Here is a 23,139-nt window from a genome sequence, read left to right as displayed (position 1 = left end):
TCTAATCGTCAGATCGCAGGTATTCTGATCTTCACTGTCCATGGTGCTGAATCTGGCTGGGTAGATGAGTTTGAATGCTGAAAACTTGTTTGCCTACATTTAAAGGCCCTGTGAAGTCAAAATAATTGTATTTCATATTGTACAACAGCTGATGAAACTAACACTGTAAATGTTCCTCTGCCCAGCATGTTCCTCTGCCCAGGCCTTGCTGACACTTGCCAGATCTTATACTGCCTGGATAGGTATTTTGTGTGTCAGCTAACCACATCATATGTTATAGCAATCTGTCAGTCGATGACACAATGGATGACTTGGCACACAACCATTGGTTGATGCATGCAACACCTGAGCAGGGACACATTCTTTTCACAGCACTTCAATGCAAAGTAATTTTCGTAGAAGATTTGGAGAGCATTTTCACTAACCCTAACCCTTTTCCTAACCTTAACCTCAGTTTCCTAACCTGCTACGAAAAATTCACTTCGATATTGAAGTGCCATGAAAAGAGAGTTTCTCACATCTATACAGCACCTTCTAATCAGCAGGTTTGCATGGGAGAGAGTTTTGGCTTTCCATGGCGACATCACCATGTGTAAATTGGTTTATAGACCAACGACAAAGAGAGTGCCAATACCAGCTAGTTTTAATTTCCCCTCCACACTGACCACTCCCAGACAGTCCTAGCAAAATTATTGCTTGAGAAAGTTTTTTGCAAAAAATACATTTTTGACCATTTGGCCGTAAAACAGATATTACAGTAAGGTACTTAATTGTTACCCAGAAATGATTTGATATTGATATAAAAACGTCTGCTTTGGGCCTTAAAAAGATATGTGCACTACATACTCAGAAATCACATATATTTACATTTTAGAATGTATTTTATCAAGAAATAAGTTATACATGTCTTTTTAATCTTACTCTTAGTTGCAAATAATTAATTTGGCTGTGGTTCATTTGATTTTCAGCACAACCCTGTTTGATAACGTATAGTATTATAGTGACTTCTTGTGGTAAAATGTCAAACTCACAACTAAACTCATTAAAATGGAGTTTTTTCTTATCAAACAGTGTCTTATCAAACAAGTCACTTCTAGATGCAAAATACAAGTCACTGAATACTGTTTGACACATTTCAAAACTATTTACAAATTACCAGCTAATGTATGGTTCCAACATTTAACATTTATTGAAAACCCTTATTGAAAAGTATCCTACAAACATTGTTCGAATGTGAAAGTGACAGGTTCTGAAACAGGTGTGTTTTAGTATTGAAGAACCCTAGATTATTCAGACAAAATAACATTGTTATAAGAACAGACTTTAGAAGATAAATGATGTTTTGGACACAGGTCAAAACTGTCTTTCGAAACTCAGGAACAGTTTGAATGTTTTGATATTGTACATTTAAACAATGGTATGGATGATTAAGCTGGATCTTTCTCTCTGAATCAGGAGTGCACTTTCATTCTCCCAATTTTTCCAAAAGCCCAATCTGAGCAACCTTTGCTATAAACCCTGTCTTTCCCATTGTTGTTTCAAAAGTGGAAAATTATAAATTCGATAATCACACATAATGGGCATTTCACAGCCAAGACTTTTTGATCCTTCCCATCAAGGCCATGGTGGCCAGTTTAACCTTCACCCGGTCCCTCTCTTCAAGAGTCCTCTTGGAGGTGCACTCCACAGTAGAGTCGGTCTCAAAGGAGATGGCTGGGACGTGAGTGAGCAGGTGGCCCCCAGCCTTCTCCTGGGCCATGGGCGTGGGAGTCTGCAGGACCAGCCTGCCTCTCAGAGAGTGTTTGAGCTGCAGCAGCAGAGGGTTGTGGTGGTCGTACAGCCCCACAGGGTGGCTCTCGGGCTGGAAGCAGGTGGAGCAAGCGGAGCACAGTACGCGGAAGATGTAGACCCAGCCCAGGTAGTGCAGCTCTGCGATGTTGAGCACAAAGCAGCCCACGCTAATGCTGAACATGAAGTTGAGAAAGATAGTCTTCTCGGTTGCTCGTGACACAAAGCAGTCTGTGCGGGTGGGGCAGGGGTAGGTCTCACAGTGGTACAGTTGGGGCACCTCGAAGCCAAACAGGTAGTACTGCCCCACCAGGAAGGTGATCTCCATGACCGAGCGCAGCAGCACTTGCAGGATGTATATTAGCAGCACCTGGCTGGACAGCTGAGTTGGGTCCTCCCCTACCTCTCCACAGTCCTCCTCTAGCAGGCTCTGCTCCACCCCCTCCCCTTCCTGACCACCCCACTCCTCTCTGTATCCAGGGCAGTAGGTGGACATACCAGTCTCCATGTTCTCCAGCCCATTCCTCACCAGCTGCCCAAACACCTTCTTGGAGGTCCGCTCAGCCATCACCTGCCCCCTCTGGACCTCCGGCTTCTTATCCTTGGCGATCTTGTGCAGGACGTAAACGATATAGAAGATGGACGGCGTGGAGACCAAGACGATCTGGAAGACCCAGAAGCGCAGGTGTGAGATGGGGGCGAAGGTGTCATAGCAGACGGTGTTGCAGCCGGGCTGCAGGGTGTTGCAGGTGAACTTGGACTGCTCATCGCTGTACACCGCGTCCCCCACCAGGGTCACCAGCAGGATGCGGAAGATCAGCAGCATGGTCAGCCAGATCTTGCCGATCACTGTGGAGTGGTTCTGCACCTCGGACAGGAAGCGTCCGAGAATGGACCAGTCTCCCATGATTTAACCTGGGGGGATCACAACCTCTCAGTCCACTACTACCTAAAACAGTACAGTAGGAATCATTTAGACACCAATGTTAATTCTATGTAAAGGAACATTTTCTAATGTTTTGCAAACAGTGAGAGCAAATGGCTTCTTATCTGATCTAAGATGGTTGTATTGCAACTCACAATACAGAAAAACTTTTTATTCTGTTGAATAAATAAATGTTCCAAAAATGTCACTCATTATCTCATAACTTCTCAGACAGCTGTTGATACACGAGACATATAGAGTATGCACATATCAATGAGGGGAATACATTGCAAATTGTCACAGCAGAAAATACTGTTTCCCATTTTTCCCTTTATCATAACAATTGAAAATGCAAACAGAGAAGAACAATCCGAACAAAACAGTTAGAAATCCACTCACCCCTGGATAGTTAGTCTCTTTCCAATGCAAATCTGTAAAAAAATGCTTTGCCATGCAGTCCGCATTGGCTATAATTAATATGAGTGCTGTTTAATGGACGATTTGAACGGTGTTGAGCCTCGTATGGGAGAATAGGCATATTCAGACATATTCAGCCACTCTATCTGAAACTCTCATTGTACTGTGGGGATACAAAGGCAGCCAATGTACAGTTTAACAAAGATTTAAAATACAATGGGAGGCACCTTTTCTGAACAGCCGGGAATAGTCAAACAATAACAGCCGGGAACAAACTGGAAAAGGAAAACAATGCCAATTTATGCAAAGCTTCTGCTCGAAGCCTGTTTCAAAAATACAATTTAGAGAAATGGAAGATTTAATATTTCTCACTTTTCCAGACTATGCTCAATCTTTGAATGAAATGTGATGACAAAGTAGAGGAATCATCCAGCAGTTTTAGGCTTATATATAGTCACCAGTTATGACTACAGCATTTGTCTTTCTCTAGGCCACTAGCCTTAGTGCTGTACCCCATCCACTTATAGGCCTGACCTAAAACAGAGATACAAATCTCACAATACATACAGTTCACTAAAATTGTCTTCCAGGAACTGTCTGGACTTAACAGGACTGTGGTATCCCTTCAATTTGTATACTGAAGTCCCTATAAGCAACTAACATCAATAACAATCCAATCCAAGTCCACAGATGAAACACACTGAACAGGTTGTATCTCCATTAAAATAAGTATGTTTAGAGTCTATCCATCCACTTGAATGTCCATCATGGGATCAAATGTAAAGACCAAGCCTCAGTATCCTCCGCAGCATCCGTGTCTCTGCTTCATCATGGTATGGTCCATACACTGGGGCTCTGGAACAGAGGACATCAGGACCATTACCCTGCAGTTTGTGAGGGCTGGAATTCAATTGTTACTTTGTGTTGTTGGGCTGAAAGGCTGGATTTGGTGTGGTCCGTGTGTGTCATATGTAAATTACAGGGCAGCCAGTGCCAGTGGGCCAAATATGATCATTAACTGAATTATTGATCAAGTTCATCTAAATTCAAATATTGAGGAAGCATCTGGCTTTCTGAAAACATAAATCTGTCAAAGACAGAAATAGCTAATGAAGCACTAAGGATTGTCATGCCTAGAGCTGTAGACCCATTGATCATTTTTATAATTTAACCTTCATTTAACTAGGCAAGTCAGTTAAGAACAAATTCTTATTTACAATGACAATATACCCAGGACGACGCTGGGCCAATTGTGTGCAGCCCTATGGGACGCCCAATCACAGCTGTTTGTGATACAGCCCAGGATCGAACCAGGGTCTGTAGTGACACCTCTAGCACTGAGGTGAAGTGCCTTAGACCATTGTGCCCCCATCAGATAATGGACAAATGGTAGGTGCTGAGCACATTTTTTTTTAAATCTGTAAAATCATATAAATGCATGTTATGCATATGTTGTTCCCTAGTTGTGTTATGCAATTGTGTGTTGATGTAAATATTTTCCAATCCCAACAAATCTTGAAAGAATTTCTTAAAATGTTATTTGAAGGGGTTGACAAATAGTAGCTAAACTGTATAGAAACAACATATTTCTTTTTACCTAGTGTTTGTGTTGAAGCATAATGTAATGATTGATATATGTATGGGCACAATCAGTAACCATCTCTGACGATGGCATACTGAAAATGATGTAATTTTATGTTATCTCTTGAAGGCGCTCTAATGGACTAGTTAAGCTCGACAAATGGGGGGCCACGTTCCATGTAGTACATATTTTACTGTTTGACACGCCACATCATATGCCATTCAGTCATTTTGCAATACATATATATTAGAAACATGTTTTATATGAATACTATGTTAATACAAGGCAATTTACAATATCTTGATTTCTGAAAAATCTCTAACGTCCCATAAAAGTAAACTGGAAATGGTTCAGCCCGTAGCGTTACAGGAAGTTGTAGGAGCTGCCATGTTTAGCTGCTTTGTTATAGATTCCTTCTAGGTTTCCTGCAGATTTTAAGTGTTGCAATGGAACCGAGCTGGAGTACATTTTTATTCCAGGTAAGTGTCACGTATGAGTGGTAAATTTGATAAACTACATCTAAATGTTACTACATACCTAATGCATCGTTGCCCCTAGTGAATTTAAACGTTGATTTCTAATAGTTATTCAAGCAAAACAACGGTAGCTAGCTAGCTAATATTGGCTAGCCCAATCCGCTAAACGAGCTAACGTTAGCGAGCTAGCTCGCGACATCAAGCCTAGACTTCCAGCTGTGAAGTATGGATGACGCTCGAGAGGGGGGAAATCTGGTCGGTCTCCCCCATTTGTTTTGTAGAAAATTTGTGTTTCGACAGATGTTTGTTCAAGTCCGCCAGTGCATGTTTATAAATCGGATTGGCCCCCAATTAGCTAAATATAAGAAGCAAGCAAAGTGACCATGGCCGCGCGTTGGTTAGTTAGAAAGCTAGCCCGCTGTAAGCTAGCCTCGTAAAGAACGAGAACAATCCCCACCTTCACTCAAGCGGCGAGCCATGCTAACCAACCAATACATTTTCGCAATCAGTGGTTTTTGTTTACTAGTTTTGATGCAATTTGAATAAATGTCTACCGTTTGCCAATCGCATTCCTTTACATTCTGGGCACGAGGATGGAGAGGAGGGACCCCTCACTTCTGATTCTTAACTTTCCCCCGTTTTCCTCGTCCCAAAATATGTAACCGCGGGTTGGAGAAAGAATTCAGACTATGCAGTAAGCTGCTAGCTAATTCTTGCACTACTGATCATTTGAAACCCCCCTTCCGTATGTCTGAGATTTCTATTTGGCAGCTTGCAGAGGATATTCACGTCCTTGGTTGTTTGACTTTAGTGCTATGTAAATTGCAAATCTAGGGATGGTCATCAATCGCCATTGTATTCGGAAATATTGAAATCCAAACTAGTTCGTTTTACCCTTTTAATAAGTAAGCACATGATCACGGTTATTTAGGAGTTTAGTATTTACTGATGTGTGCTTGTAACGATGTAAAACGTCCAATAACTTAATTGGTCACTTGCCCATATTTAGCAGATGTTATCCCAGGTGCAGTGAAATGCTTGTTTATATCTCCCAACAGTGCAGTAATACCTAACAATAAACACAAAAATTAAGCAATTAAGAAATATCAGGAAGAGAAATGTCAGTCTTGAATATAATATATGATGGTTTGTGTATGGACAGTATAGGAATAGAAAAGGAGTACAGCAGTAGTTGTATAGGATGAGCCTTGACTAGAATACACTATATGCATATGAAGTCGGTAAAACAGTATGTAAACATTATTCATGTGCCCAGTGTTTCCCAAACTATGTCCTCCATCTTGGTTTTTGCCCTAATTCTACACAGATGATTAAAATGATCAAAGCTTGATGATTATTTGAATCAACTGTGTCGTGCTAGGGCAAAAACCAAAACGTACACTCCTTGGGGACCTGAGGACCGAGTTTGGGGAAACCCTGAACTAGGTAAATAGGGCAGCAGTCAAAAATAAATAAAAAACAAGACTTATTTAAGGTAGTAACTGCGAAAGCCGTCAACTTGGCAGGTACACTACATTCATAGATTGTAGATATTATGTAACCATTCAGAATTCATCCACCGGCAGTCACGTGTCTGCTAGAGCTTAAAAATAGATGTCTTTCCATCACACCTGAGGGATTGCATTTGAGAATCCAGAGTATCTACGCTAGTGTAGATATTTGAAACATCCTCTGTCTGGGTATGGGAAAGCAAATCAGTCATAATTTAAGACCCTTTTCTGTTTTCCTTGAATGTGTCATTAGCATAAGGGGAACAGGCTATTTCTCCTAGTGGACATGTACCTTTTTTACTGTCCTATGTGACAACCTAAGATGCATAACAAAATGCAGTGTCGGTTAAATTATTAAATGAATTGGACACTTGACCCTTAAGCTTCACACATCCTCTCAAATGGCTTACTATGTAGTGTTCTACTCCCCATCCCAGGTCAAATGTGAACACCAGTGTTGAAAATGTACGTTTCCACCACCCCCCCTACCTACTCCACATAATCATATTGCAGCCATAGTGGTAGGCCTATTTAGTTCTGTTCCCTCAGCTCTTGAGAGTTGCAGCTGTTGCCAGTTAATTGCCGCGAGCCAGGGACACATGATAATGGTTTAATTTTGTGTCTAACAAGGCACAAATACCTGAAGCTGGTGTGATGGAGCAGTGGAGGAAAATGAAAACTAAGTAGTTACTTGGAGGCGCCGTTTGATTTGCTCGATTTGATGAAGCGTCTAATGAGGCTGTGCGTCACTTGTTATTGTTCTGTAGGCATCAGAGGTTGTGTGTGTGGGGGGGGTTGTCAAGCTATGCAGCTCTCAATAGTATTCTCGTAATCCTGAATCAGATGAAAATGATTCATTTCTTTTCTCCCGATTTTTAGGACAAACCTACATTTTTATGATTCCTTTAAGACGATACGTAATAGGGTTTTGTTTTACTGTTAATGTTAACATTTTATTAACAAGCCCAGTATTTTCCTTTTGTTTTGTATTAGTCTTCTGTAGGTCCCATGGTTCCAGGGAATCCACGTAGGGACTACTACACAGGGATCAGAGTAAGTTAATGTTCTCCACAGTAAAATGTCCCTGTAAATCCCCCAACTTCCCTTTTCACAGGTTTTCTGCACATGACATGACCCCCACCCAGCCCTCGAAACATAGATGGAGCATAGTGTGAAGTCAGGATCTTAGTCCTGGTTTCAGGGTTAACACTCGGATCTTGTTGCTTCCCTCATGCAGGTTGGTGCCAGACATTGAGTGTGTTTATCAAGTTTTTTGAGAACAAAAGCAATACCAATATATTTGAACTATTACTGTTGTTTTTGGGATCATAAAATAATTTGGGCACTTGTCTGAGCAAATGGCAAGCTGCTGCCTTGGGGCCTCGTTGTCTGATATCTAAACAGATTAACATTGTGGTGAATGAGATTCTCATCCATTGTAAAAGCCCTGCCTCCACATCCCTGACTGACTGAACAACAGAACAGGCTGATTTTTATTTGTTGTAGTGTTATTTTCCACGCCCCACTCTGTTTCAACACTATTTATCTGGGAATGACCTCAGCCTTCAGAGTGGATTTGTATCAAAATCATCAGAGCAGCGTGAAGGCACAGCAGGCTGCAGCTCCCTATGCATCTGTGTGTCTTGGTCTGAGCACTTTTCTCTCTCTCTCTCTCTCTCTCTCTCACACACACACACACACACACAGCTAGAAGAAATGCTAATGGTGGTAAGAATTCCAGTCTGGATCCAACTAAAGTGTGGACAGAGGACAAAAAGGGGACATAACACCCTGTGACTGAACCATGTTTTTCTCCCATTCCCCAAAGCACGGCTGCCTATGGTAACTCACTAAGCAGTCTGCAGCGTCCGCCAGTTGAACAGAATCCCCAAATCAGGCAGGACTGGTGTTACAAAGGCCCCCCTGAGGGCCGTAAGTGCATCACTGCTCGGATTTGTGTCTTCTACGGCTCCACAAAAGAGCATAAAGAAAAAGGAACACAATTTGGGATTTTTTTCAGACTCCCCCAGCCCAGACAACCATCCCCTGCCTGCCTGGCTGACCGTATTGGGATGCTTGGCTGAACCTGAAAGCCCAGGGGTCAGCTCTTTAACCTTGCCCTATGGTGATTACGGAAAATAACAAGATCGTCTCAATCGGGGTGTCTTTGGTCGGCCCGTTGTAAGGTTGCTGGTTACAATGTGAAACTCTATTCACACACCAACCAAAAATATTCATAAACCCCTGCCCCCCACCCACCCATTCTTTGGGGCCTGCCGTGACCAATTGGACAATGCCAGCAGCTGCAGCTGTCCTCTGTACACTGCTCTATTAGCTACCAGTGTTGGGTCATTTTTTTGCTACCTTATCAGTTTTTGTTACACTGCTTTTCACACATTTTTTTTCAACCACTGCAAAACAATAGACAATCAGCAGCGTTTTGTATGATTATTAGGAGGTCATAATGGAATAATTTACTAATTTAGTGTGTTTTAAAGGAAATATTTAAATGTTAGGTTTTAATGACTGGTTGTAGTAGGTTATATGAGCCTGTGTGATGAATGTGATTCGGGGGGGTGTAGTTTGAGAGTATGACGCCTCAACCAGCCTGCGCCCACAGAGCCACTTGAAAGTGGTGTGAAATTGCTCCAAAGGGGATATTTATAGCAGATGTGTAAGCAGCTATTACAACTTGTCCTGAGACACGACAGAAGTTTCATTTCAAACAGTTAGCATTGATAGGTTCTGTTACCACCATTCAAAACGACACTGAATAGTGAAGGGACCAGTTGCTCATCGTTGCAGATGGATACCGTGTTCAGGAGGCAGACATGGGAGGAAATGTTAATGTAGATGAGAAACTACCTGAACTTTGACCAATTGGTCAAAGCAACCATTCTAGACAATATTTGTTTACCGAGGGCACCATTTTTGTCAATATAATGTAGTTTTGTGACTATCCAAAGGTTCCTTGTGGTGCCAAGTCCGGCTCCTCAGTCTGGCATCATATTCAGTTGTGTTGGGGTTAGGTATTGTTGACTAACATGCATGTTGTCCCATGCTAGATGTTCTGCCAGTAGAGAGAACTAATCGGCTCAATCACCACAGGAGATAACCTTACATGCAACAGATTTAGATTGAGTGGCAGGGAGCTCTGTGTGTTCATCTCTGAAGGACTCATTTGAGCAGATCTCGAGTTGCGGCACTTGAATACTTTGGGTGTACAATGCCATATTTAGTCATCATAGTTAAAAAAACTGAAGAGTTTGTGGAAAAGGTCAAGAGACTTAAGTCTACAAAGGGAAATTAACATGTTGATTCATTGTATGTTTACTGTATATTGTTCATGTTCTGGCATGACACAACTGACTTTACTTCACCCTCTGTGCTCAAATAGCAGTTTCTGTTTCTTTATTATACTGAACAAAAATATAAACACAACATGTAAAGTGTTGGTCCCATGTTTCATGAGCTGAAATGAAAGATCCCAGAAATGTTCCATATGCACAAAAAAAACAATTTCTCTTAAATTTTGTGCACAATTCTGTTTTCATCGCTGTTAGTATTTTTTCTTTGCCAAGATAATCGATCCTCCTGAAAGGTGTGACATCAAGAAGCTGATTAAACGGCATGATCATTACACACGTGGACCTTGTGCTGGGGACAATAAAAGGCCACAGTAAAATGTACAGTTTTATCACATTAATGCCACAGATGTCTCAAGTTGAGGGAGTGTGCAATTGGCATGCTGACTGCAGGACTGTACACCAGAGCTGTAGCCAGATATTTGAATGTTAATTTCTCTACCATAAACTGCCTCCAACATTGTTTTAGAAAATTTGGCAGTATGGCCAACCGGCCTCACAACCGCAGACCACATGTAACCACGCCAGCCCAGCACCTCCACATCCAGCTTCTTCACCTGCGGGATCGTCTGAAACGATTACAACTCATCCAGGCCCACCTATGGCAGCGCCCCTGCCCAGTCGTGAAATCCATAGATTAGGGCCTAATGAATTTATTTCAATTGACTGATTCCCTTTATATGAACTGTAACTCAGTAAAATTGTTGAAATTGTTGCATTTTTATCTTTTTGTTCTTTATAGTTTATATGGAACCTGCAACAGCTGCCTCTTAACCCTTCTCTCCCCTAATAACCCTTGTCTCCTGACCCTTGTCCCCTTGTCTCTTGCCACATTCATCAAGGTTTTTTCTGAGGGGCTCAGATGCCTGGGCTGGAAATGACTCCCTTTCTATTTCTGAGAAATTAATGGCTGTTCCTCTGTTTTAATCAATCAAATGTATTTCTAAAGCCATTTTTACATCAGCAGATGTCAAAGTGCTATACAGAAACCCAGTCTAGAACCCCAAACGGCAAGCAATGCAGATGTAGAAGCACGGTGACTAGTGAAGACTCCCTAGAAAGTCAGGAACCTAGGAAGAAACCTAGATAGGAACCAGGCTCTGAGGGGTGGTCAGTCCTTGTATGGCTGTGGCGGGTGGAGTTTATAAGCGTACATGGCCATATAAAGCCAGATTGTTCCTCAATATGTTCAAACATTCATAGATGACCAGCAAGGTCTAATAATCATCATTATCAGTGGTTGTAGAGGGTGCAACAAGTCAGCACCTCGGGAGTTAATGTCAGTTTGCTTTTCATAGCCCAGCATTCAGAGTTAGACAGCAGGTCCGGGACAAGGTAGCAGGTCAGGGTTCCATAGCCGCAGGCAGAACAGTTGAAACTGGCGCAGCAGCATGACCAGGTGGACTGGGGACAGCAAGGAAGACCGGGTACTCCTGAGGCAAGGTCCTAGAGCTCAGAGAGTGAATTAGAGGGAGCATACTTAAATTCACACAGGACACAGGATAAGACAGGAGAAATACTCCAGATATAACAGACAGACCCTAGGGGATAAAGTTGTCATACTCTGCTCAGTCCTTTTGGAGAAATGGGAAGTCCTGTTGCTTTCTGTTTTTACTTTCATCCCCATCACTAATTACAATTGTAAGCACATCTTGGAAACAGTGGTAGTTCTGCTGACAAGGCAGTCCGTTTCAGCTCTCGAGCAGTCCTCCCCCCCCTCTGCTGTAGTAGCTTTAAGGGTGTGGGACTGTCTAGACTGTACTGATGTGCTTCTGCATGGCTGTCTTTGTGTTGTCCTTCTAGCAGGCCAATGAAGCCCTGCATCACCAGCACCAGGTGGCCCAGAACAGCTTGCTGCCTCTCCTCCAGTCAGGAGGACCAGAGCCTGTGGACCAGAAGCCTGTGATGCCCATCCTCTTGGACCAGAAGCCCCCAGTCAGCGTCGCTGAGCTCCTCAAGGACAATGTAGCCAGCGGGACGGGGGGAGGAGGCGGCGGTGGTCCCGTTGCAGTGGTGAAGAAGGAGCCGAAGTCCAAAACACCGTTCATCTGCGGCTACTGCAACAAAGCCTTCCGGGACAGTTACCATCTCAGACGGCACGAGTCCTGCCACACTGGCGTCAAGATGGTGTCCCGTCCCAAGAAGACACAGACAGCGCCCACGATGGTGCCCATGATCTCCACAGTGCCGCAGCGCGAGAACAGCGGCGGCCAGCCCTCTTACATATCCACCATCGCTGGCATCCTCACCACAGCAACCACCTCGGCCTCCACGGGCTCCAGCATCATGTCTCCCACCATGGTGCCCCAGCAGCATCAACATCAGCAGCATCAGCAGCAGAGCCAGCCCAAGAAGCCTGCCAAGCCAGTGAAGAAGAACCACGGCTGTGAGATGTGTGGCAAGGCCTTCCGTGACGTCTACCACCTGAATCGTCACAAGCTGTCCCACTCAGATGAGAAGCCCTTCGAGTGCCCCATTTGCCAGCAGCGCTTCAAGAGGAAGGACCGCATGACCTACCACGTGCGCTCACACGACGGGGGCGTTCACAAACCTTACATCTGCTCTGTCTGTGGGAAGGGCTTCTCCAGGTGCGTGGCACAGTTCAACTTACTCAAGTTTCCCTTTTCTTGTCCACTTACGAAATGCTGAGTAGTCCATAATGTTATTGTCCAGAGCACATGATGTTGTAATTGTCAATGCATTCTGAGAGTGAATTTATTATGTGTGAGGTTAGTTGGAATTTCACACATTTCTTACCATTACCACTGCACTGTGAAGGTGATTCACTGTGAAGGTGATTGAAAAGCAAGAGGGCAATATTACAACCTTCCAAAAGTCGTCTTTATTCAGAATCTGATACAGTTATGTACAGGATACGACTATGTAGCCCGTTATGCCTTTATATTTTTTACAATTGGGCAAATAGTTTTGTTGGTCTGCACCTGCTGAAGTCTATGTTAGATGCAGCCCTAGACGAATATGATATGGATGATGGCATACAAGTACATGGTGGGCTTGGTTGGCTAAAAACATTCCACTTAATTGATATTCAGTTGACAGTAGCCAAATAATTTGAAGGTGTGATGACTTGTAATGTTGGAAATCCCCACGTGTTGGAATGTAATTGAGTTGAATTGGACTGGTTAAACCCTCTCAATTGATAGGCTGTTAGGACCAGTGCTTTGCATACGGATGTTTCTGCTATGATGCTTTAATACACCTTCTGGCTATGTGCATTATGTACCATTTCCACTTTGAATGAAATTCCCCAAGCAAAGAACAATAAGTAGAGTATAATTTCAATGCCTAAATTCACATACCGGAAGGCCTATTTATATGGTATCTCTGAGACCTTGTCCTTTAATTGTTGTTCTGGACCACTTCTTGTTTGTGTAGCTTTATGAAGCTTGGCCATTATTACTGATGTCCCACGCAGCTTCCGTTTAGACCCGAGTACTGGCTCATGACATACATGGTGGGGCACTGTGTGCATTTAAACAGTATCTGGAGCTTTACGTGCGTCACAGCAGTCCCTCGTGTCCCCCCTCTCAGGGATGTCAGCACGGGACAGGGAGACTACTGCAGGGGCCAGACGGTACCAGAAGAGATGGTCCTGGGTCTCCAGTGTCACTCCTGCAGCTCCCAAGGCCAATGGTAGTGTTCTGACTCATTGACGGGTCTGATTTCTAATCACCAATTTAGCACCTCTCCTTTTTGCTATTTCCAATATTGGAGAGCACATGTCTCTTCACCCCAACTCCTTCAGACATCCATTAAGTTGTCCGTCAACATAGTTTTGTGTTTCTGAGCTAAATTATTAGCAACTGGGGAAGTGAAGGATATTGTAGGATATTGTATCATATCTAATGACTTGCGAAGTAACATCTTACTCTTGTGCGGCGAGAGGTGCATGTTAATTTTCACGTTTGGCAGTTCTGAAAAAGGCTATTCCCCTCTTAAACGAAGGAGCGTTGTTGGAGGGGAGATATGAGCTTTTCAGCTCCACTGCACTCCTGAGGAGATGGGATTGGACTCCTGCTAGCCATCACAAAAAGCCTGCTAGTGAGAAACCGCCTCCTTCGAGACTTTTTCAAGCCACACTCTCCTCTTTTGTTGGAGGGGAATTCTCTGGCTGCGTTTGTCCAGTAGCAACATTTCACTAGTGCGGCTTAGTTGGGGCAGAGGAGGAGAACTGAGAGACACAGCTGTGGTTGCCACATTGTCTTCTTCGGGGGTATATTGTAGAACAGGTATGATTTTCTGTCATGTTGTTGGATAGAGTTCCAGCTAGATTTTGAAGTGACAAAATTCCATCCTTCTCTGGTAATTTATTTTTGGTGGGGCTCAACTGAATAACTCTGGTTTTGTTGCAAGAACATAGATTATTACTTTGGGAGAAGGAATGCTTGTGTCCCATGGGTCAAATATGGGCCGCCATGAGACTAACATTCATTACATAAAACATCCGCACTAATAGCCTTCGATAGAATTTACATAATTTAATTATTAAGAAATGGCAGTGGGTTCAGAGAATTTGTAATTTGCATGCAACCTTTTTGTCGGCCCATTTGTTAATTTAATCACGTGTCAACGGTGTAGTAGTGTGTGCAGCTACTGTCAATGTATGGAGTGAGTTATAAAGCTGTTACCTGTATTGTAGCTACTATACCAGGTTTTAAAGTGCCTGTGCTCTTCTGTGTCCTCTCTCCTCCTGCAGGCCTGACCATCTAAGCTGTCATGTGAAGCATGTTCATTCATCAGAGAGACCCTTCAAATGCCAAGTAACGGTAAGGAGCCAGGCATCCTCCTCCGGGACGCCCCCTTCCCTGTTTATGTTCACGCTCCTATTCACTCCTGGTTTGTTGGATTAAGGAAATGATTAGTATGCGTTCTCCCAATTGTAAATTAGTATACAATATTGAATCTCCCCTGAGTCTTCAGGATGCAGACTGTGTACACAGACAGATTGAGATTGTCTCCCCTAATATCCCCCTCAATGTCCCTGTATACCTCCCCAGGCCTGCACCTCTGCTTTCGCCACCAAAGACCGCCTGCGCTCCCACATGATCCGACACGAGGGCAAGGTGACCTGTAACATCTGTGGCAAGATGCTGAGCGCTGCCTACATTACCAGCCACCTCAAGACCCACGGCCAGGCCAGCTTCAACAACCCCTGTAATAAAGGTATGCCAGGCAGCCTCCACCACTCCCTCCCCTAAGCCACAGCTAGCCTGGGGTCCTCCAGACCTAGGTATTAAATCGGATTTGTATTCATAAAAATCATTTAGGTACTTATTCCGTCTCCATCTTTATGCTGAAAGCACCCCAGGCCTTGTTGTTCAGTGCTGTGCTATACACAATAGGAAAGCACAAAGCACTTTGTCAGGTTTGTCATGCGAGGTGTAATCATTCCGATTCTGTAGCTACACTTTTCCGAAATGGAAGCAAGCAGAATGAAATGTGGAGGGACCTACCTGAATTTGTCCAATAGAAACTCTTGTTTTTATCTGTTTGGTTCTTAAAAGGTTTCCGTAATGAATACACCCAAGGTTTCTGAAGATTTCAGATTTTTTTTCCAGTCACAAAATCATAAGAGTGGGAAGTGACTCATGTCCGGCTGTATTCGATTCCAATATATATTTGGGTCAGGATAAAGAATGCTTAGGAAAATGCCATATTTATCTTGGCTGTTTTCATGGACATTCATCTCCTTCAGAGCAGCACCACAACAAATTGACTTACAGATTCAAATGTACTGCACAACAGTCCACAACTGACAAGGACTGTGTCGTTACCAGTCATTCATGAATTGATATCATGATCATGTCAGTGTGCTGGGGCTCACCTTCAGGCCAGCCCAGTCTGGTTTGTTTGTTGTTTGCACATGTGTGGTGGTGTTGACAAGTATCTCTGCTGACAGAAATTGATAGCCTGTAGCAAGAAATCTTTTAGGAGACGGTCTAAATTTAAAGGGCTTTGCACGTTCAATTCATTTGACGCACACAGCAAACTAGTGCAGCAATACAAGTCATTCAAATGCGATATACGATCCGTCCAAACAAATAATTGAATATCCTCTCATTAAGTGTTGATGGGTCTGTGTGCGGTTTTCAAACTCAGTGGGTATCTTGTTTCTGTCAGCTCTTGAAATTGAGGTTCATGACGTCTGCTCTGTCATTGGTTTGTCAAACTTCCACTCACTTATTGGTGTTAAGGTCCAGTTTGGAAGAATAAGATCGCTCTGACGCATTTTTCATGGGATTGATCACTCTAAAATAGCAAGGGCTATTGTTCAGCAAACCCTTGTCATTTTATACAATGGGTATGCATATGATGCAACAAATCACATTTTTGTTCCCACCAGCTACGACACGCTATAAACATTTTAGTACTTGGTAGAAGACCATTCGTGTATCTAACCCAATGACCTGTAAACCCCTATGCCCTGCTGCCACCCCTGGCACTCAGGCCCAAATGATGCCCTGTCCCAATCAGTCCTGTCAATAAATGTAACCCCTATCTGTCTGTATCTCTGAATAGGGCTAAGTGACTGGCAGTGGAACCACCACTCAGGGATACGAAAAGGTAATCTAGTAACTAAAGCTGAAACCCATCCCGATCCCAACCCCTCCAAATTTGTAGCTGTATATTCTTACTTATGCATTGAAGTGGCCCATTTTCCACTACAGATCTGTTTTCTAGCCTAGCGTGTGTAGCTGTAGTGGTTTTCCAACCAAGTCGTTGCAGATGCTTGTGTGTTTTTGTGTGTTATGGTTATTCAGGTATCAGGGTTTTATTTCATTAAGCTGGATCAATAAGTTAGCTAGCCAAATAACTTTGATAAACCTTAAATTACAACTCGGAAGGTTTAAGTGGAATATGGGTTGTTGAAGGTATTGAGTTAATTATACCATACCATTTCAAGTTGACTATAGTATGAAATAAAGTGTTTCTGAATATTCGCTGAAAGTTAGCTGGCTAGCACATTGATCCTGCTTTTTGAATTGCCCCCTCAGGTGAGTTGACGGTAGGAGAGATCTTAAATAACTCGTTCCAAGTCCTTATGGACATCTCTCGTTTTCAAGGTAGGTTCATAAGAATCCTACCATTTTGTTTTTTCATGTCTAATCATTTTAGTGTGTGTGACTGCTGCAGTGACTCCAACCTCAGCACCTCTAACCCTGTGGAGCTTGGGGTTATCCTAAATGGTTTGTAAGGACCGATCATCCAGCTCATTCTGTCTTTATTTCGCTCCTTCCCGCCCTCTTGTCTTTCCTCAGACTCCAACACCGTGCACAACTCTGGCTCGGCGACACCTGTCACCAACTCTGCCGCCATCACCTCGGCGATGAACCGCAGCAACGCCAGCAACCCGGTGACCATCGCTGCTCAGATGAATATCACCACCAGCACGGTCAACATCACCTCTCCAATCAACTTGCAGCACCCAGTGACCATCACCGGGCCCATGAATATAGCCCACCCTGTGGCCATCACCTCTGGGATGCCCATGAATATAACCGGGCCGCTTAACATCGCCATGCGGCCCATGGATAGCATGCCTTTTCTCTCCCAGGTCCTGCCTTCCTCCCCTCCCTGGTAGTAACCCCTTCCCTGGCCCCTGGTTAGCATCTCTTTATCAACCCCTCCCATCTCTCTCCTTCTACCCCCAAACCACCACCACTTCCTCCCTTGCTTTAGCACCTTCCTCCTTACCAGGAGTACTATAGATGATGTTGTAGTATGGGGGGCTAGCTGGACGCTGTACCCGTCTGTCTGGCTGCAGTTGCTGCAGCAGTGAATGCAGCATGATGAGAGGTGGACTGGCCAGCCCCTGTAGATGCTGGTGCATTTTATTTCATTTAACCGCCGGTAGGAGGACAGTCCTGGAAGGCATGTGAAGTCTCAAAAGGAGAAATGGAGCTTTTGAATGATGCACCAAGTGGAAGCCTGACGTAAACAAACGGGTTATGCCTCGCCTCTTGCGTCAACATACCTGCACATTTGGCATTGGAATGAAACTGTAACACAAATGTATTGCTGGTATTAATGTCTTTTAAATGCTCTCTTACAGAGCAGATGGTTTTTATATTTGTTTTCCTTTGTTATTATAGCCTGCTAATCAGTATTTAATAGTTGTAATAATTGTAAGGAGTTCAGTACAACAAAAGGGACAAAGGCTACCATTTTGCAGGAGGGTGATTTTTCTGGATAATTTTTAGGCACCACAGTTATATCTTAGGCCAAAGCCTTTGACTACATAATGTGAGCTCTCCCAGGTCCTGAACATCTCTGGAAAACGGTCACTTCTCACTGCTGGATACTGTAAACCTATACATCATTTTTATTTTTTATTTTTTTAAGTAGTTGTAAGTTGTGTATCATAATGAATTCACAAAGTAGCCGGAGGACATTAGTGGTAATGTTACAGGAACACAAGGAGGAAATGTCTGGCACTGAAAGCATATCCCCAAGTTAACGTCCTGAAAACAGCAGTATTATCAAGGATCAAAAGGTTTAGTGTTGGCTGAGAGCCCTGTTAATGTAGAGGCTGCCAGAGCCACCTAGTGGCACAGTAGACACTATGCTGAAAAAATGGTCCCAAAGTTCACCTTTTAACATTTTTGTGAATATAGTTATGTCGGGAGAGGTTTTGATAGGGCCATTTTATCCCCCTCTCTTTTTGATTGCTAGTTTAGGATCCTATGTGTTTACTTCTACTCAAGAACCTTACTGAGTGTTGCCCAATGTTTTGATGAGTAAAAGGATCAAATTAAGTTTAACACACAACCTTGACCTTTTACCCTTTCATTGTAAATATTAAAACACACAATTATTTTGTCTTTGCCTGTCAGAAAAGAAAGAAAAAAGTAGATATCTTTCAACACAGGTCAGAGCTGCAAGTACTTTATCGTTGTCGATATGGCCGTCCATTGGACTACTTTTGCAGTTTACTTCCAAGGTTAGTTTAAGGTTTTTCTGTCTCCTGAGGTCCTTTTGTTATATTACTGTAGAACCAAAACTGCCATCTAGAGCCTGAGGTGCCCTGAAAGAGAGTGGAAGCAGAGACTAGAGGCTGTATCCACTACATGTTCTAGAAGGATCAAAGGTTATAGGTCAAGGGTCACAGGGCTGCTTCCTTGCCGTGCCTACTGGCTCTGCCTAGGCCTACGTTCAGTACACAGGCCTCTCACTCAATTGGCAGGTACTCTTAAAGAGCGTGTGTAGCTGACACGACACATTGCCCAAAAATCAGGCTGTATGGGTTTGGTAGGAACAGGCGGTGCATTCAAACGTTACACTGGTGGACACTCTTTAGAGACTTGTGGCCTCGCCTTCCTTGTGTCGGTCTTGGGAGCGGCAAGGTGTTTGAGGCCTTTGATAGTATTTTATGCATGCCAACACAGTGCCCCAAGGGAATTGCTGGAATGGAATGGCGGGTGGTCTTGTTGCCATTTGGATTCCCTTTCCATCGATGTTGCATGTGGATGTCTGATTTAGTTTTATTTTTTTTACTCGTTAGAAGGCTAGTGACTTTTACTGAAAGAAAACACTACAAAAAAAATAGTTTTGAAGTATGTGTGTTGTCCTTCCGCAGTAGCTGTAACTAGTGTGCCTGACCTGCTTTGCAACAACACTATTCCACACTTCTGCTTCCTCTTCTAGATGTGATGGACATAGACTTAGACAACACTAGTGCCCAAAAGCCCATTTTTGCATGGGCAGCACCAATGAGGACTTTTTGAAGTAGTCAACTACGTGGGACTTCCAATGGGTTAAGGAAGGAACACATCACATAATTCCATCCAGGTCATCAGGAGGGATCAGCCAATGAATTAAACTTGTGAGGAAACATTCCTTAACTGCAGTTGGCAGTAAATTGCCAACCCTGGATTTAAACCTGTTCAAACAACACTCTTCGTGACAGTATGCGCCCTTCCAGTTTGTTGGCCAAGTAATGGAAGTAATAGAATATTGACTATTTCAAAATGGAGATGGCCTCAATGGCGCTGCCTGCGCTTTCGCAGATGTCATGTCTATGGTGATGGACTTGTTTTGTGAAGGAAGCCTTAACTGTTCAGATGGCTAAGCGCTAGACAGCCCCCTCAACCAAATTGAAATGTTGTTATTTTTTTTTTTTGAAGTATGATGAACACTGAATAAAGTGTTTTGTAAGTAACATTCTGTTAACATATTTGAGTACATGGTCTGTTTTTTTAAAGGGCCATTACTCTTATGCATCATCAGTTTATTTTTAACCAAATGCTTTTAATTTGTTTGCAATGACACTACATTTATTTTGTTAAATGCAATGATTTGTTTTGGTCTTAACCTTTTGATTTTGGAAGAGTGAAGTTGGTCTGATCTCAAATCTTTCTCTGAATTGGGAGATCTTGGAGTCCTGTGAAGGCTGCTGAATGTATATCTTTGTACAAAACCATTTAGTTCAGAGGACATGTTAGTTATGATAGACACATGCAAGGGAAAAAAACTAGAACCTTTTTATAAATCTTTTTGTATTAGAACATTAACAATGGTAATTTTGTATATACAAAGACTAGGCTTTCTGATTAGCAGAAAGGTAACATTCCTACATTTTTAAATGTCTGTCAAGAATAATTGTAAACATATGCGCAATGTTTTTATGTGCCTTTTATTTGGGTTGTCTAAATAAAATAATTATAAAACATGATTGTGGATTGTCCATACTGAGTCTGCAGGGAGGACAGAGTTAACATTTGGCTCCCCCAACACTTCCTAAAAGGTCTCTTGCTTTCTCTCTAACTCTATTTCTCTTTCCCCCTCCCCCTCAGGTGTCTACACTGCCTGGCTCACAGTTGGCATGCTATTGGAGTATGGTGTACTGATAAGTGCCTCTGACTGTTTGCGTATTGAGAGGATTTTAGGTGTATTGTGCCAAACCATGCGCTGTGCATGAACTTTTTTTTTTTCTTTACACATTTTATTTTTATCAATTAAACTTGGAAACTTGAATGGTGTGTCAGCCTGTTTTTATTTGTAACTGTACACTATTCTATTTTCTCACATCTTCACACACCTGTTGGTGCCTTTTTTTAGTCCTGACTTTCGTTCTTACTATGAGTGTCTGTGTCATCTGGTTCTGTGCATGAGGAGTCGGCTCCCATGTCATTTAGAGGGCAAGGATAAACATGACTGAAGAGGACGGAGTGAGGACTTCACACACACCCTCACCGGACAGTTTTAGGTACACCCCCGCATTCATGAAAATGGATCGCTCTGAAAGGGAGTCGGTGGTTTTATATAACCACAAACTCAGCAAAAAAAGAAATGTCCTCTCACTGTCAACTGTTTATTTTCAGCAAACTTAACGTGTAAATATTTGTATGAACATAAGATTCAACAACTGAGGCATGAACTGAACAAGTTCCACAGACATGTTCCTAACAGAAATTGAATGTGTCCCTGAACAGGGGGGGTGCACCAGCTGCATTAAGTACTGCAGTGCATATCCTCATGGATTGCACCAGATTTGCCAGTTCTTGCTGTGAGATGTTACCACACTCTTCCACCAAGGCACCTGCAAGTTCCCGGACATTTCTGGGGGGAATGGCCCTATCCCTCACCCTCCGATCCAACAGGTCCCAGATGTGCTCAATGGGATTGAGATCCGGGCTCTTTGCTGGCAGAACACTGACATTTCTGTCTTGCAGGAAATCACGCACAGAACAAGCAGTATGGCTGGTGACATTGCCATACTGGAGGGTCATGTCAGGATGAGCCTGCAGGAAGGGTACCACATGAGGGAGGAGGATGTCTTCCCTGTAACGCACAGCGTTGAGATTGCCTGCAATGACAACAAGCTCAGCCCGATGATGCTGTGACTCACCGCCCCAAACCATGACGGTACCTCCTCCTCCAAATCGATCCCACTCCACTTTTTATGAATTTTCTTTGAAAGACAGGGTCCTGAAAAAGGGATGTTTCTTTTTTTATTTTAAGGCAGGCATTGAGGTATTGTTACACTCAAGTTCTTGTTGGTGCGAGTGACTCTTTGAACTTACAATGGCTAGCACCATATCATTTTATTTTTTTCTTGTGCTTTATGCTATTTGTCCCATGACTCCTGCATGCTTTGTTGACTATGAACTTACTTGTTTACCCGGCCGTGGGACAGACAATGTTTATTCCCACACTCACGGCTCTGTCTCTGTTAGTTACTCAGACTCTTGGTCTCCCATCCTATTTTAACAAACCTCTCGCCGGCTTTGTATTCATGTTACCTGATAAAATTGCTATACAATATGATCTTGTTACCATCTGATGCACATTCAAATGTCATAAAAAAATCAACGCTGAAGAGCTCTCCCTGTCCTCTGCCGTGCCCTGATTATATTATTGCTGATAATATCTGGAAATGTGCACTTACACACTGGCCCATCTACTGTTGCTAGCCCCAATTCTGACTTGTGCTCTGATTTCTGCTTCACTGATTTCTGCTCTCGTAAAAGTCTAGGTTTTCTGCACGTTAACACTAGAAGTTTATAACCTAAAATGTATCAATTGAAAGTGTGGGTTCACAGCTCCAATCCAGATCTGTTGGTCATTACTGAGACGTGGTCAAGGAAGAGTGTGTTGAACACTGATGTTAACCTTTCTGGGCAAGATTGCCACTCCAACACCTTCGGGAGGGCTATCTTTACCAAGGAACACCTTCAGTGCTCTGTTGTCTCTACCAAGTCGGTCCCCAAACAACTTGATCAGCTGGTTTTAAGAATTAAGCTTTCAAATAGCTCTGTGTTAACTGTTGCTGGGTGTTATCGTCCACCATCAGTACCAGCCTGTACCCTACCTGCCCCAAGTGCTCTCCTAGCCCATTACACTAAGGCTGAATTTGTCTTGCTAGGTGACCTATACTGCGACATACTTAAACCACCTGATTAAATCCTAAAGCAATGGGACTCCCTAAATCTTTCTCAGATTATTACCAATCCCACAAGGTATGACTCCAAACACCCAGAAAATGCTGATGTTATCCTCACAAATAATCCTGATAGGTATCAGTCTGATGTTTTCTGTAATGACCTCTGTAATG

The 23,139-nt window shown here is 43.1% G+C and overlaps 2 protein-coding genes across 8 annotated transcripts; one reads left to right on the top strand and one right to left on the bottom strand.

The window, feature by feature from the left end:
• Positions 1-1,434: 1,434 nt before the first annotated feature.
• On the bottom strand, positions 1,435-2,697 carry LOC118370731 (gap junction delta-2 protein-like). The gene has a single exon (XM_035755822.2). It carries the CDS (start codon positions 2,693-2,695, stop codon positions 1,586-1,588), a length of 1,110 nt encoding a protein of 369 aa, XP_035611715.2. The 5' UTR covers positions 2,696-2,697; the 3' UTR covers positions 1,435-1,585.
• Positions 2,698-5,079: 2,382 nt separating this feature from the next.
• LOC118370733 (vascular endothelial zinc finger 1-like) lies at positions 5,080-20,757 on the top strand. 7 transcript variants are annotated; one of them, XM_052467836.1, is made up of 9 exons: positions 5,081-5,191; positions 7,693-7,752; positions 11,868-12,652; positions 13,617-13,718; positions 14,782-14,851; positions 15,083-15,248; positions 16,605-16,649; positions 17,081-17,149; positions 17,345-20,757. In XM_052467836.1, exons 1-9 carry the CDS (start codon positions 5,159-5,161, stop codon positions 17,665-17,667), a joined length of 1,653 nt encoding a protein of 550 aa, XP_052323796.1. In that variant the 5' UTR covers positions 5,081-5,158; the 3' UTR covers positions 17,668-20,757. The 7 variants fall into 7 exon arrangements, with proteins under 7 accessions (XP_052323797.1, XP_052323796.1, XP_035611717.2 ...); XM_052467839.1 differs by lacking the exon at positions 7,693-7,752 and adding an exon at positions 7,814-7,936 and having other exon boundaries at positions 5,103-5,191; XM_052467837.1 differs by lacking the exon at positions 7,693-7,752 and having other exon boundaries at positions 5,080-5,191.
• The last annotated feature ends 2,382 nt before the right edge of the window (positions 20,758-23,139 follow it).

Source organism: Oncorhynchus keta, chromosome 18 (genome assembly GCF_023373465.1).
Source record: "Oncorhynchus keta strain PuntledgeMale-10-30-2019 chromosome 18, Oket_V2, whole genome shotgun sequence".
Lineage (NCBI taxonomy): Eukaryota > Metazoa > Chordata > Actinopteri > Salmoniformes > Salmonidae > Oncorhynchus > Oncorhynchus keta.
The sequence above is the reverse complement of the archived record's forward strand: the minus strand, read 5'-3'. Positions and strand labels throughout refer to the sequence as shown.